We start from the raw sequence: 14,166 nt of genomic DNA on the forward strand, positions 1-14,166 counted from the left end.
CCTCATTCGTTTCCACAGACTTTCTCAATCATCAGTACCTTACAGATCCAATGACACATTCACAGGAGAGGCATTCTCTCTGCAGAATCATACTACAGGGTCAGAAGCAGTCTAGATGACTCAGAAACTCTTTAAACCTCAGGGAATGTTTGTTCCCCAGTATATATGACCAGTGTCCCAGGGTATTTGATCTCAATGTGACCCCTGAGATTGTGAACTGTAAAAACATGTCTTTGATCCCATTGTGAGCCCTGACATTGAACTGTAAATCCCTGTTTCTTGTGCTTGAGCTCGAGCACATTTGTAATCCAAGAACTTTCTTTTTATTGTAAACAGGTGAGAAAGGTATGGTTCAGTGAAACTTACACACACCTTTAATCCAAGAGCTATCTGTACACAGGATTTAATAAAGTTAACCATAGGTCAAGAGGCGGAGCAAGAAACCAGCTGACAGAAATTAAAGACTAGCAAGAGACTTTGAGTTAAGGAGTATTTAAGACAGCTAGCTTGGAGAAGTAGAAGGGGGTCTTTGGTCTTTGGCGCTTCTTTAGCTTGGGATCTTAGCTCTCCAGCTCTTGAGCTCCTCAGCTCCTTGGCCTTCTGCTTTTTGGGGCAATTTTCTCCCGCCCTAATCATTAATTAATTGACTTAGTGTTTTCTGTTTAGGGTTGGGGGACTCATTAATTTTACCACTTATTCATTAGCATGTCTTCTGTTGTAATCCTTGTCTAGTCCTTTTTAGAAAACAACATTATTGGGACTTCACAGATGTAGCTTCCCTAACATTCCTAGGAGAAATAATTTTGCAACAAAATTTCCTGTTCCTCTGCTCTAACACTCCTTCTACCACCTCTTCCATACTGGTCCCTGAACATTAGATGCGTTAGTTGTGTGGGTCAGATGAGGCTGGGTACCACAGAATCACTTGTTTTCTTCATTTGATCAGTTGTGGTTTTCTGTAATGGTCTCCGTAGATTTCAAAGAGAAGTTTCTTTGTAGAGGGATGAGAACTACACTTATCTGTGCGTATAAGGACAAATATTTAGAAACCATATGTATGTAAGTAACATATACCCTGGTCATACTGAATCTATATATTTAGTAATAGATGATACATACTCACAAATATATATATGGAAAAATTTTAGAGGCCATGAATTTAATAAAGTATAGTAGGAGTCAGTCAGCCATAATTGAATGAAGCAAAAATAGACAATGAGAACTCTCCCCCATAATAAACTTTTACAGACTCTCGAATTCACATTTCAAACTCTAGAAACTTCCATTAATTATTTGTCTTTGATCAAGTTCTATTTCCTACAATGGTTGTTTACTACAATGTAATTAAAATGTATACGTTTGTTTGCTTTTTGTTGTCATCTTTTATAGGTGTATAGTAGAAGATAGATCTACTCTATCTTCTGTCTCTGTCTCCTAACCCATAACTGGTTCCAAGCCACACTATCATCAATCTGACAAATATGTGTAGAGAGTGATTCTAAATTTGTGAGGCATGCAATATGTGTTTATAGATATCTCATAGATAGAGAGTCTGAACTCAATATGGTTACTCAACACACTGGAATTGCTCTTCAATGTGTAGAGGTGGTGAAGTGAAATGTGGACTCACCTCTGGGAATCCCAGGAATAGCAGTTCCCTGAAGACTATGAATGAACAGGTGTGGGATAGCCATCAAGGAACTGCCTGAATTCCGTAGAAAGAGCAAGATCTCAATGACACAAGAGTCAAGTGGTACCATGCACATAGCAGATATATAGAGTATATATAGCTAATGAAAATGGTAGCAATAGTAATTAGTGTTGCTTGCTTGTAGAGACCTTTGATGCTATTTAATTGGTCATGGTATTCTGAAAGAAAAAATAGGATGGAAAATGAAGCTTTGCAATGATAATAATGATTTTAACCTCTACTGTTGGTGAATTAAATCCTGACTTTAATTAGCATAAAAGAGAAACAAGATATCTCATCTAAATCTCCTCATACAGTGAGTTCATATTCCCAGAACTACTTGAATGGCCATATCTTAAATATTTCTCTTATGACATTATGCAAACACTTTATGAATGATTGTGTAGCCTTACCTAAAGAAAACTGCATATATTCATCAATGTGGCAGATTTTTTTTCTTCTCCTCAATTTATTCTTGTTACATCTCAATGGTTATCCCATCCCTTGTATCCTCCCATTCTTCCCTCCCTCCCATTTTCCCCTTATTCCCCTCCCCTATGACTGTTCCTGAGGGGGATTACCTCCCCCTGTATATGTTCATAGGGTATCAAGTCTCTTCTTGGTAACCTGCTGTCCTTCCTCTGAGTGCCACCAATGTGGCAGATTTTAAAAGACATGCCAGCTTTCAGACTAGTAATGGTCAATGCTTCTGGAACTGACACCCACAGCTAAGAAATGGAATCTTGGCATTGGTGCTTCTGCAATAACCACTTTACAGTGACTTCAATGATTCCCAGTCAGATTCTAGTTTATTCTCCCATTTCTAAATGTGTCAAATGAGATACAGAGTTTGGTAATATATTGCATATCCACCACTTTAGCCCATTTCCTGAATGAGCCATGACACTATCAGTTATGAATAAGAACAAAAAGAGGCTCTTAAATTTGTCCAGAGTAAACAGCTCTATCACTAACATCTTATAACCCAGTAGGTGCACTGTATTCCACACTTACACGTGTTTCAAGAGAATATTCCAAGGAGACAAAGCCACCACTTTAGTCATGATCTTTACTCTGAGGATTGAAAGCAACTACTTTGATTCTTCATATGATGAATTAGGCACTATTCTATCAAGCTGCCACAAGAGGCTCACACTGCAACCACTTCAAGTTTCTTTGAAAAGCCACACTTTCCATACATAATTGCTTTCTGAGAATTGGCTCCTGGGTTACTTCTGGGTAAAAGCACACCTCTGGATCATGTATTTTAAGATTCCCATGAGAAACCAGGTATTGGCAACAATTCTATGCTCTCACTTTGTCTTCCACCAGAGCTTCATCCCCAAAGTGTCTACATTGCACAACAGCAGTAGTCTCCTCATTGTCCTTCCAAGTGCTGACCTGCCACTCTTGGTTTCACTTCTTTATATTTCACTTGCAAGCTTATATATGATTGAACCCTCCCCTCACATAAACTTTTCTGGCTCAACACATGCCTGAAGTTGTGTAAAGCCTCGTGTATCTCCAGTTTCGCTACCTCCAACATGAGCTCTTCCTTATGGTCTCCTTGCACATTTGGAGTGTTTCACATCTTGGGATGAGTTTCCATTAATTCCTCAATTCTTTCATTCACCTTTTCTTCCTCTACCTTACAATTATTCCCTGCATCATCTAGTGGACTGACATTTGTCTTTAATATTCCAGCTTAAACTTCATGACTCAGGAAAACATTGAAAGATACAACCTAACCCAGTACATTTTTTCTTCCAGTATTTATTTTTTCATTCTGCTAATACAATTGCAAATTTATTTCTTTCAAATGGACCTGCCTGGGTAGGCTGTGCATACACTAAACAGCACCATCTTCTAAACCCAGCCCACATTCCATTTCACAAGCCATGGATCTTAGAGAGAGCTCTCTCTGGGTAAAGAAGGGGAAACCTCCTGTACAAATGGCATAAATGCACTGTCTGGTGACCAACCATGGTGTACGAGACCTGCAAATGTCTAGACAATGCTCCTTTTAAAATTTGGGCAAACACTGTGATGGCTTAACTACAGCTTGCTGTTCTACAGTGCTAGATATTTCTATGGGAGGAAATACCATGACTTATTTGTTGCACTAGGATCCACAGCCAGCATACTGCCTGGCACATGAGTGGATGCTCAGTAATATCTGTTTACTCAATAAATGAGGAAAGCATCCTCAGACATAGAATAACAGATAATTACTTCCTTTGGCATGTTTGTTCTGGTTCTTCGGTTTGCAAACAAAAATGTTTCTGTTTCTAAGATACAGAGTGTTCCTGTGAGTCACTAGCCAGAGGCAAGGAGTTCTGTTCTGCTAATTGCCCAAATTCCTAACAAGGCCCCTGAGATAGGGCCTCACTCTAGCTTGCTTGTGCCCCTTGTGCCCAGGAAGGATTCTCAAGGGAAGTCTTCAGAGTGCCAGAGCTGATAGGTCTGTTTCTCTTTCTGGGCAAACCCCAGGCAGCATTCTTAGATTTAGGGTTTCCAGAGGTTTCTGCTCTGCAGAGAGACTTTGCAAGACCAACAGAGTCAAAGCTTTGGCCTGGGATTTGTCACTGCACTGTGAACTTCCTTCTGACACTGTGTGAAGGCTTACTTGCTTATCCTGAGATTTTCACCTTCTTCCTCTCTGCCTTCTTAGAGTATCCCATCCCAGGTCTTTCTCTTTTCAATTGCAGGCATACCAGCTTCTGAAAAAATAATTTCTAGGCTTTCCTCTATCAAGTTGCCAAGAAGTAAGTGTTTGTTGAAGCAAAATTAAAATAAAAGCAGAAAAGAATTGATGTTTATTCTTTTTGTTTGTTTGTTTTCTTATCCTTAGCCCTCTCTCTCTCTCTTGCTGATGATTTTCTTGACATTGAAGTTTTAGACTTTCTCAATAACTTTCAGAATGCCTGGTTGAGACCTAAAGTGAAATATCATATTCTTGCATATTTCATTTTAAATAATGGAGGAATATGCTGAAAGTCAAGGCAAAGACTGTAAATAACACTGCCCTTGTAATCTCAGTGTTGTCATTTGCTACTAAGGGCCTGCCTGTCTTTTGAGGTAAACATGAACATCATTATAATATATTTATATATGTATGCATGCATAATATGTGTATATGTATACACGTAGATATGTGCATCTATACGTTTACATGTATGCGTGCATACACGTATACCTAACCACATATTATATATGTGTATCCGTGTATCTACATATATGTTTGTATGTAGTGAAGCAAATATACACATAAATTTGTATACATACATGCGGTATGTTAGGTGAACGTATTATATATTGTCTCAGGGTTTCTACACACACTTGGAATAGAGGACAAAGGGGGAGCACCATTATTCCCTGAGCCTCACCCTTCTGCCAGATATTAACAGCTGTGTTACAAGTGTGTAAGCCTCATCAATTCTATGTCTGTGACTTTTCACAGAGACCATTCACGCCAAACCCTAACAAGATAAACGACTTCTATTTCTTTTTTTTTTTGTGTGTGTGTGTGTGTGACACGTTTTAGCTTATTTATTTAGGCATTAAACTCTGTTTTACCCACTCTTGGGCTACATAGAATATTTTACCACTTTAACATAGAATATTAGCACATACATCTTGAAACTACTGAATTTAAGGCAAGCCCCTGCGAGTTCAGTACTCCAAAAAAAAAGTTGATTCCAAACCAGTGGCTTTAGACCTGGGGCACCCCAGCAGTCTACCCATCTTGGGTTACAGAAGCTCTTCAAATTCTATTTCTTAATTTAAATTTTTCATTTCAACTTCTACAACTGTATTTGTGTTTCTAGATGGTTGTATGTCATCACATTTCCTCCACCATCCCTTCTTTAAAAGGTAGGAATAGTGATTACTTCTGAAGGTATGCATTACATCTTTATATTTAGTGTAAGTTAATTTTATTAACAACAAATGAAGAAGAACATGAAGAAATTTAGTAATTTAAATCATTTTTACTGTATATTTTTACGTTCCAATTATAGATTGCCTTAGTAGACCAGACTTTTTTCACTGTTGTCATATCAGAGAGAGAGACTAGAGAGCCTGCCTATTTCTATTCAAATAGATTTAACTTTATCTTTATTGATCATTTTTGTTAATAGATTAAAATAAGAGTTAGCTGCATTCATTTTCTGGCATCAGCATTCCATCTGTCACTCCCTCAACTGAGACATAATTTCTTTTTTTTATTCCACATTGAGAATTTTTTTTCTAGCAGAGGTTTTGGAGCTACAACTCAGGATATCCAGGCTTCATAGTTAGCACTGCCATATCTTGGCATCGGCAACTCTTTTGCCCTTTTTGAAATTATTTCTTCACATGTCTATCATGCAGGTACTACTGAAGAAGAAATGAAGTTCTTCTCTTATAGGCAAAGCTCCATACACATTTCTCCTATCATTTTTAGAAATGGAGCTGCTTACCTCAATATGGAGTGGGATCTGAAAACCAAATCAAGAGCCCCTTGTGTGTCCCTTCTGATAAGTGGTAAGCCAACATTTACGACATTTGTCAGTTTTTCACTATACTGCCCCTTTGTGTCTGTTCTCTCAGGCAGCCTTCCAGTTTCTCCACCTATGAGTGCTGCAGACATTACTGCTTCCTGTCTGTCCATATATCAAGTTTTCTTTTGCTTGGCTGCTTCACAGGCTCCATCTGCCTGCAGTGTCCCTAAAGGTAGGAGTCATGTGCTCCACCTCTCACAGCCCTAAATCTAAAGTCTGGGTTTTTACCTAATGACCTTGTCCTGGTTCTGGGTACCTGAGGCAGAGCTTCTGTGGACACCCCATATACGGATGAGTCTCTTCCTGCAGACTGGAACTACTTAAAATCATCACACCATTCACTGGTTCATTTAACAAGTGTTTGCCAGAGGCCTAGCAGAAGCAAAGTACTGGATTGATTCTGTAGATCTGGAATAATTTGTAATCAAAGAGCTCATTTGAAGTCAGACTCCAAAGAGTTGGAGTGGGGGATGTCTCTGACTCTTCCCTGCTCCTGGGAATCCAATCTCCTACTGGGTCGGCTTCTCCAGCCTCGTTATGAGGACCTTTGCCTTGACTTGTTGTATCATGTTTTGCCATGTTTTGCTTGCTGTCTCTTGGAGGCCTGCTCTTTTCAGAAGAGAAAATCGAGGAGGAGGAGGAGGAGGAGAGCTAAAGAAGAGGGGGATGTGGGCAGAAAGGAAGCTGAGAGTGGAAAGAGAAGAGACTGTAGTGAGGAGGTATGAGAGAAGAATCTACTCTCAGTTTAAAAAAAAAATAAAAATGATGTCAACAAATAACATGTGACAAAAGTGATCAAAGAATAAATAGAATGTAAAGAATAAAAAGATGATAGGGATATATAAATGGAAAACAGTAGGGAGACTAGCCTTGAGGTTATTCTTTAAACCCCTAGTTATGAAGTCACATGTATTCATTATCCCTCAGTACTCAATTTTCTTCCTTTGCCCAGTGTTAGTGCCACACCTTCTTAATTACTCTAATGTTATAAGTACTTGCGTGTGAAAGATAAACCCTCTTTTTCTCCCAATTGGCTGCTCCTGGGGGCTTTGATCCTGTATATAAATATTAGTGTTAGTTGTTAATCCAGCAAACACATAATTTAAAAATAATCAATTTGAAATTTGAGTGACTTGTATTGATTTCACATATCGATTTGGGACTAGATGAAACAGTGACAGATCTTAGACTTCATGGATACAACCATTTATTTCAAACTTCCTTATATGGTTCATTAAAGTTTTAAATTTTTCTCCATAAAGGTCTTCATTCATAAGTACTTGATATTTTTTGAAATAATGGTAAATGATAAACTTTCTAGATTTAATTTGATAATAGTTTATTGAATGCAGAAAGGCAGGGACGTTTTACCTAATGAGTTTTGTGCCAAAAAGCTTTCTCGGCTCTCATAGTAATTCTGATAACTTGTCAGTACCATCTTTTGAATTTTCTATAAATGTAATCTATAAATAAAAAGGCCTATATTATTTCTTCTTTTTCAATCTTTGAATCTTTAATTTCTTTTCCTTACCTTACAAGGATGGCTGGAGTATTCAATATAACATTGAAGAGAAGTAGATAAAGCCATCACATTTATCTTGTTCTTAATCATGAAGAAAACCATTCAATACCTTAGCACCTCTGTCATGTTGACTGTAGGATTTCTGCCTGCCTTTATCAGCTTAGAGAAAATATGTTATTCTCAGATTTCTACAGGTTCTTCACAAGTGCAAATACCAAAAAAAAAAAAAAAAATTAAAAATCTGTGTTAGTAACAATTCAAATAATCATATGATTTTCCCGTTTAAACACTTTTTTGATTAAACATACAATCAGACTCTTTTTAGTATTTAACAAATTTTTCATTCTGAAACAAACCTTTGTCATTTGTCCACTTGATATTTTGGCAGATATAATTTGTTAATAGCTAATGCAAGAATTTGTTATCTGTACTTCACAAGCAGATTGGCTTAATGATGTTTTCTATGACAATGTAACATTGTAACTATTAATACTAATTTTATTAATATTTATTAGTAAATAAAGTTAATATTAATTTTGAATTTACTTTTATATATTTTCCCTCAGATTAGAACTTTTTCTTTCCTCTTTAAGATTATTATATAATTACATCATTTTCTATTTTCTTTTTTAATTCTAAGCCTTTCCATACACCCTATCCATATTTTCTTTAAAATCCAAGGTCTTTATTCTCATTAATTGCAATTATATTCATATATATTCCTAAATATATCACTCTCAGTCTGCATAATGTTAGTATTATATATGGCTGTAGGGCTGACCATTCAAAAGCAATTTACATGCTCTACTCTGGAGTAGATGCTCTCTCTTTCTCAACATTCCTCCATTGCCTGTCATTCTTTGTTGAAGACTGAAGGCCCTTTGCCCCACTCCCATCCATTTGGAATATCCATTGGTGTTGCCCTTGTCTCGATCATGTTTGGGCAGCCATGTTGGTGAGACTTTATGGGTGTAGCTTCTGACATTACTAAGAGGGAAAACCTCATAACAAACTCCCTGATCCTCTTCCCCTCTTCTGCGATGTTCCTTGAACACTGGGCACAAGAGTGCCTTGTAGATGTATCCGCTGGGGCAGGGATCCACAGCTCTGGATTTTGATTGCTTGTGATTTTCCTACCTGAGAATTGGTGTTGCCCTCTGTGTGATGGACCTTCCTATCTCAATGAATAATTAAGGCATTCCATCAAAGACATGACCACAGACCAACCTGTCCTAACCAATTCCACAGTTGAGGTTTCTCTGTTAGTTGACTCTAGGCTGTGTCACTTTGAGAATTAATTCTGACCAAAAAACAGGGCTTCTCAAAGCTTTGTTTATTTGTTGTTTATTGGTTCCTTGAGAAGTTCATAGAATATGGTTTGTTCATCTTCACCCCCACCCCAATATGCCCTTTCCTGTCCATCCAAATTTGAATTCAGTTTTTAGTCAAAATTTGTCTTTGTCATATATTCTTATATGTGTGACCTTCCACTGAACATGATCAACTTCTCAGGGACAAAATTGAGTCTTAAAGAAACCGACTCTTTCCCAGAAGCTGTTAATTTCTGATGGTTCCATGCCTGGGGTGGGACTTCATACGCACCGCCCTTCTCTGTGTTGAGATTTGCTCTGAACTTGCACAGGGATTGTGCCTGTAGCAATTGCTCTGCTTCTTCTGGGCAGCTGTCCTGCTGTGCTCGGATGACCCTGTTTCCCTGTATTTATTGACCACCTCTGGCTCTTAGAGACTCTTTGCCCCTTCTGCTGCAGTGATCCTTGGGATTTGGGAGGAGAAGAGGTGATACATATGAGCATTTTGTGAGCTTATTTTGATCCTTAGGCAGATGTAGATATCTGTGAATCACCATCTACTGTGAATAGTAGGTTCTCTAATGAGCACTGAGATATTAATGAATCTATAAGTCATTGGGAGTCACTTTACTATGTATATTTAGAGGAATGGTTGTTGTAGGGATTATAACTTGTGTAGCCACAGGTTTTCAATTCAACAATGGTGTCAGGCAGGTATGGGTTTCTTGATTAAATATTGGTGAACAATTTATTTTTATAATTATAACCATTTCATTTTACAAAAAATATAGTGAAAAAATTGTGAAACTACTTTTCTTTTTATGAATCTTTTAAAACTATGTCCTTTTATTGATTATTTAAGAGCATTTATTCATGTGTTCCCTTAATTTCTTGGCCAATTTCACTAGTATCCTACATTTAAGCATATAAATATTTACCTTTATATATCACATAATTTTATTCTTCTTTTATGTTGTTACTATCTCAAATTATTTTTCTTCCCACTTTTTGCTCTATTTTTTAATAATTTCATGAGATGAATATCCTGTTGCCCACGATTACCCTCTTTTTAACATAAACATCTTAAAGTATAAATGACTTCAATAATCTTGTATGTATATGACATACATTTGGCAAACTATTATTTTATTACTGTCTGTTTACAAATAGTTCCTAGTTTTCATTATGAGCTCTCATAAACTATGGTTTAAAATGCCAAACATTTATTTTATTTCAGCTATCTATTTTTAAAAATTTTTCCAATTTGGTTATATTCTACTCTTAAAAATGTAGTTAACTTTTTAATGATAATCTAATTTTAATAAAATTTCAAGATATATTTTATGGACTATAAGTACCCCTTTCTATACAGAACAAATATATACATGAAAAGAATGCTTTAAATCAGGTTCTTAATTATAGCTAATTAAGTTCTACTTTGATTTCTAGCCCAGGGACCCAGTCTATCAGTTCTGAAGGATGAGTTGGTATTTTTTTTTAAAGATGGGGTTTCTCTGTATAGCCATGGGTGTCCTGGAACTCAGTCTGTAGAACAGGCTGGCGTTAAACACCCAGAGATCTGCATGCTTCTGCCTCCCAAGTTCTGGGATTAGAGGCGTGAACTACCACTTCCCAGCTTTGTTTTCTTCTTAATTTCATTTGTGTGTGTGCTGTTGTAAGTGCAGGCATGTGGGCATATGTGTGCATTTGTGGAGTACATATGCCAACCTCATCTGCAGTTTCGTAATGGTCATCCACTTTGATTTGTTTATTTGAGAAAAAATTTTTCACTGGCCTGGAATTCACTGAGGTTAAGCTTACTGGCCAGTCAACACGAAGAATATGCTCCTCTCTACCTTCCCAGTGCTGAGATTACAAGTATATTCTACCATACCTGGCTCTCAAATACATTATCGTATTACATATAATTATTATGTTTTATCAAACTTACACTATATTTATACATATAGATAGATAGATATGAGAGAGAGAGAGAGAGGGGGGGGGAAGGAAGAGAGAGAGAGAGAGAGAGAGAGAGAGAGAGAGAGAGAGAGAGAGAGAGAGAGAGAGTTATTGAAATTAGTGGGCCATGCTTGGGAGATAAGGACATTATGGAGAGAAATTATAGCTCCATCCATGGATATTTGTTTTGTTTTGTTTGAGATAGAGTTTCTCTGTATAACTTTGGCTGTCCTGGACTTACTTTGTAAACCAAGCTGGTCTCACATCCACAGAGCTCCACTGACCTCTGCTTCCCAGAGGGCTAGAATTATAGGCATGTGCCACTATGCTCAGCCATTCATAAGGGTTTGAACAGAGTCTCCGCTGTGCAAAAATTTTTCTCTGCAGTGTACTCAGGGTCAGGCCTATCTCTGGAACTAAGACATAGTTTTGACCTTCTTTTATCTTTCAGAGCTAAGTTCCACGATGAATACAGTCAACTGTACAGAGGTAAGAGAATTTGTTTTGCAAGGTTTCTCCAATTTCCAAGAGCACCAGGTCACACTCTTCATTGTTTTCTTTGCCCTATACATCCTGACTCTGGCTGGCAATGTCATCATTGTGACCATTATCCGTCTTGACCACCGCCTTCACACCCCCATGTATTTCTTCTTAAGTGTTCTTTCTACCTCAGAGACTTTCTATTCTCTGGTCGTCATCCCACGCATGCTTGGTGGCCTTGTGGGTCTGAGCCAGTCCATCTCCCTGGAAGGCTGTGGGACACAGATGTTTTTTTTCCTTGGCTTTGGAATCACCAACTGTCTCCTGCTAGCAGTCATGGGTTATGATCGCTATGTGGCCATCTGCAACCCACTTCGCTATAGCATCATCATGAATTGGAGAGTGTGTGTCACTCTGGCATCTTCAGTCTGTGCCACAGGGTTCTTCCTCTCGCTAGCTCAGGCCATGGCCATATTCAGGCTGCCCTTTTGCAAGTTACTGATTAAACATTTCTTCTGTGATGTCCGACCTATGTTGGATCTGGCCTGTGCAGTGCCAGTCTTCAATGACATCTTGACCTTAGTGCTCACCCTCTTGGTCATCACAGCCCCTGCCACTTTCCTCTTTGTCTCCTATGCCCTCATTATTTCCACCATTCTCAAGATTGCCTCAGCTGATGGATGGAAAAAAACCTTTGCCACTTGCAGTTCTCACCTCACTGTGGTTGTGATTCACTATGGTTGTGCCTCCATTGTCTACTTCAAGCCCAAGTCAGAGAACGCCAGGGACCAGGACCAGCTGATCTCTGTGACTTACACTGTAATAACACCCCTACTGAACCCTGTTGTGTATAGTCTGAGAAACAAAGAAGTCCAGGATGCTCTGAAGAAAGTGTTGGGTAGAAAATCACCGTCGTAGTTACTAATTTCTCTCCAAATCATTTTCATATAGAAGGTATAAAGCCAGGTTTCATACAATTAGAGGCTCATACATAACAGCCAGGGCTAAGGCCAGAGCAAAAGGGACGCTGAGAGCCAGCCTCTAATAACTGAATTTCATTTCCTCAACCGCTTTGTTAACATAATAAAAACACGGGTCACTTGCAAGACCTGTACACAGACAGCCATTGCCCCTACTCCAGAAGATAATTACAAGGTCAAAGTATGATCTTATGTTCACTTTAAGATTAAATTTAAAGGGACCAATCTATTTCTTGCTGAATTACAAGCCACATATTAAACATTTCTCAATACAATATTCTTTTAATATAAATTAGATGCTTGAGCAAGTGGATAGTAGGAAGGATATGTATGGAAATCTAACTTCCTGTGTTGTAATAAGATAAGCAGTGCAAAACTCACGAGATCTTTTAATGAATGGATTTTGGATGAGCTAAAACTTTCCAGACAAACTATCTCCAAAGGAAGCCCACATTCCCTATGTGTCACAGATAGACCTCAAAGTGAAAGGGATCTGAGGAATCACTGAAGTGGAAAGAGGACATTTAGTGGAAATACTCTCTAATCAACATAGGGTAGCTTGGAAGCCTAGCCATTCCATCTGAATGCAATGGACTTGGCTAATTCAATTCATTGCTTAATCCTAATGATGAAGCAGACGGAGAAGGGCATCACAGGCTAATAATAAAAACATTCTTCATAGAAAAGAATATTTTTAAGTCCCAGAAAAGAAAAGGGTTGTTGAGGGAGAATATTGGTAAAAATTCTGAGAACTTAGCAAAGAAGAAGGAAAGGTTAGGAAGAGATCTTCCAGAGAACTTCCTGATAGCTGAGCGGAAGTGGAAGGGTGACAGGATGAGGAGGGGGAAGAGGAGAAGAATTTAGAAAAAGTCCTTGTGACTGAGCCTCCTTCTTCCCTTTGTAAGATAAGTCATCATTTTGAGGAAAAGAAATTTAATAGAAGTGTGGGCCAACACAATACTTTTTTTGAAATAAATTAGAGGATTCCATTATCACTGAAAATCTGATCAATGTAAATAGTAAAGAGTGCTGAGATGAAAACTTTCATAAAATTTGATTAATTGTGTTATCACTTAAGTAATAACAGACTATTTGACTATTTGCTCTGCTTTCTTAAAAAAAAAAGAGCAAAAAGTGATAAATGTGGGGGGGGGGACAAATTTTAGATTCAATTTGTGAGAAAAAATTAAGTGATGAGCTAAACTTGGTAATTAGCAGGTATGATTACTGAGCAAATCAAAAGTTTTATTATATGTAGAAATTTACTTTAACATCCACAAAGGATACATGAGTGCATATTTTTCTCTTTTTGAATGTTGTCAAAATACAGAAATATCAAATAAACTATACAAAGCAATTATATACTATATGCATGTCAATAAACCTAAGAAAGTAATGCCATCCCATGTGCTTTGTCATTCAGAGCTCCTAATACTCTTCATTGAGAAAAATTACCTGGATATTTTCAGGTGAACCCAGTCCATTAAGGATGAATAATGAGCAAATCACGAGGGTCTGCTCTTTCCCTTCCTTGTGCTTTTCCCTTCAATGTCCTGTAATAAATCCAGTTCTGGTCAAAGTTCTTGAGGGAAGGAAGATGGCTCACACTCGTTTCTACCTCCACTTGTTAGATTACAGGAAGATGTATAACCCACAGTCAACTGAGTGTCATGCATCAAAA

The 14,166-nt window shown here is 37.8% G+C and overlaps 1 protein-coding gene across 1 annotated transcript; it reads left to right on the forward strand.

Moving 5' to 3' along the window:
- Positions 1-11,490: 11,490 nt before the first annotated feature.
- LOC311596679 (olfactory receptor 10J1-like) lies at positions 11,491-12,423 on the forward strand (the record flags this gene model as incomplete). The annotated part of the gene is made up of 1 exon (XM_084780361.1): positions 11,491-12,423. The coding sequence occupies one exon, from the start codon at positions 11,491-11,493 to the stop codon at positions 12,421-12,423; it is 933 nt and encodes a 310-aa protein (XP_084636487.1).
- Positions 12,424-14,166: the final 1,743 nt, after the last annotated feature.

This window comes from Acomys minous, assembly GCF_964271855.1.
Source record: "Acomys minous genome assembly, chromosome: 1".
Lineage (NCBI taxonomy): Eukaryota > Metazoa > Chordata > Mammalia > Rodentia > Muridae > Acomys > Acomys minous.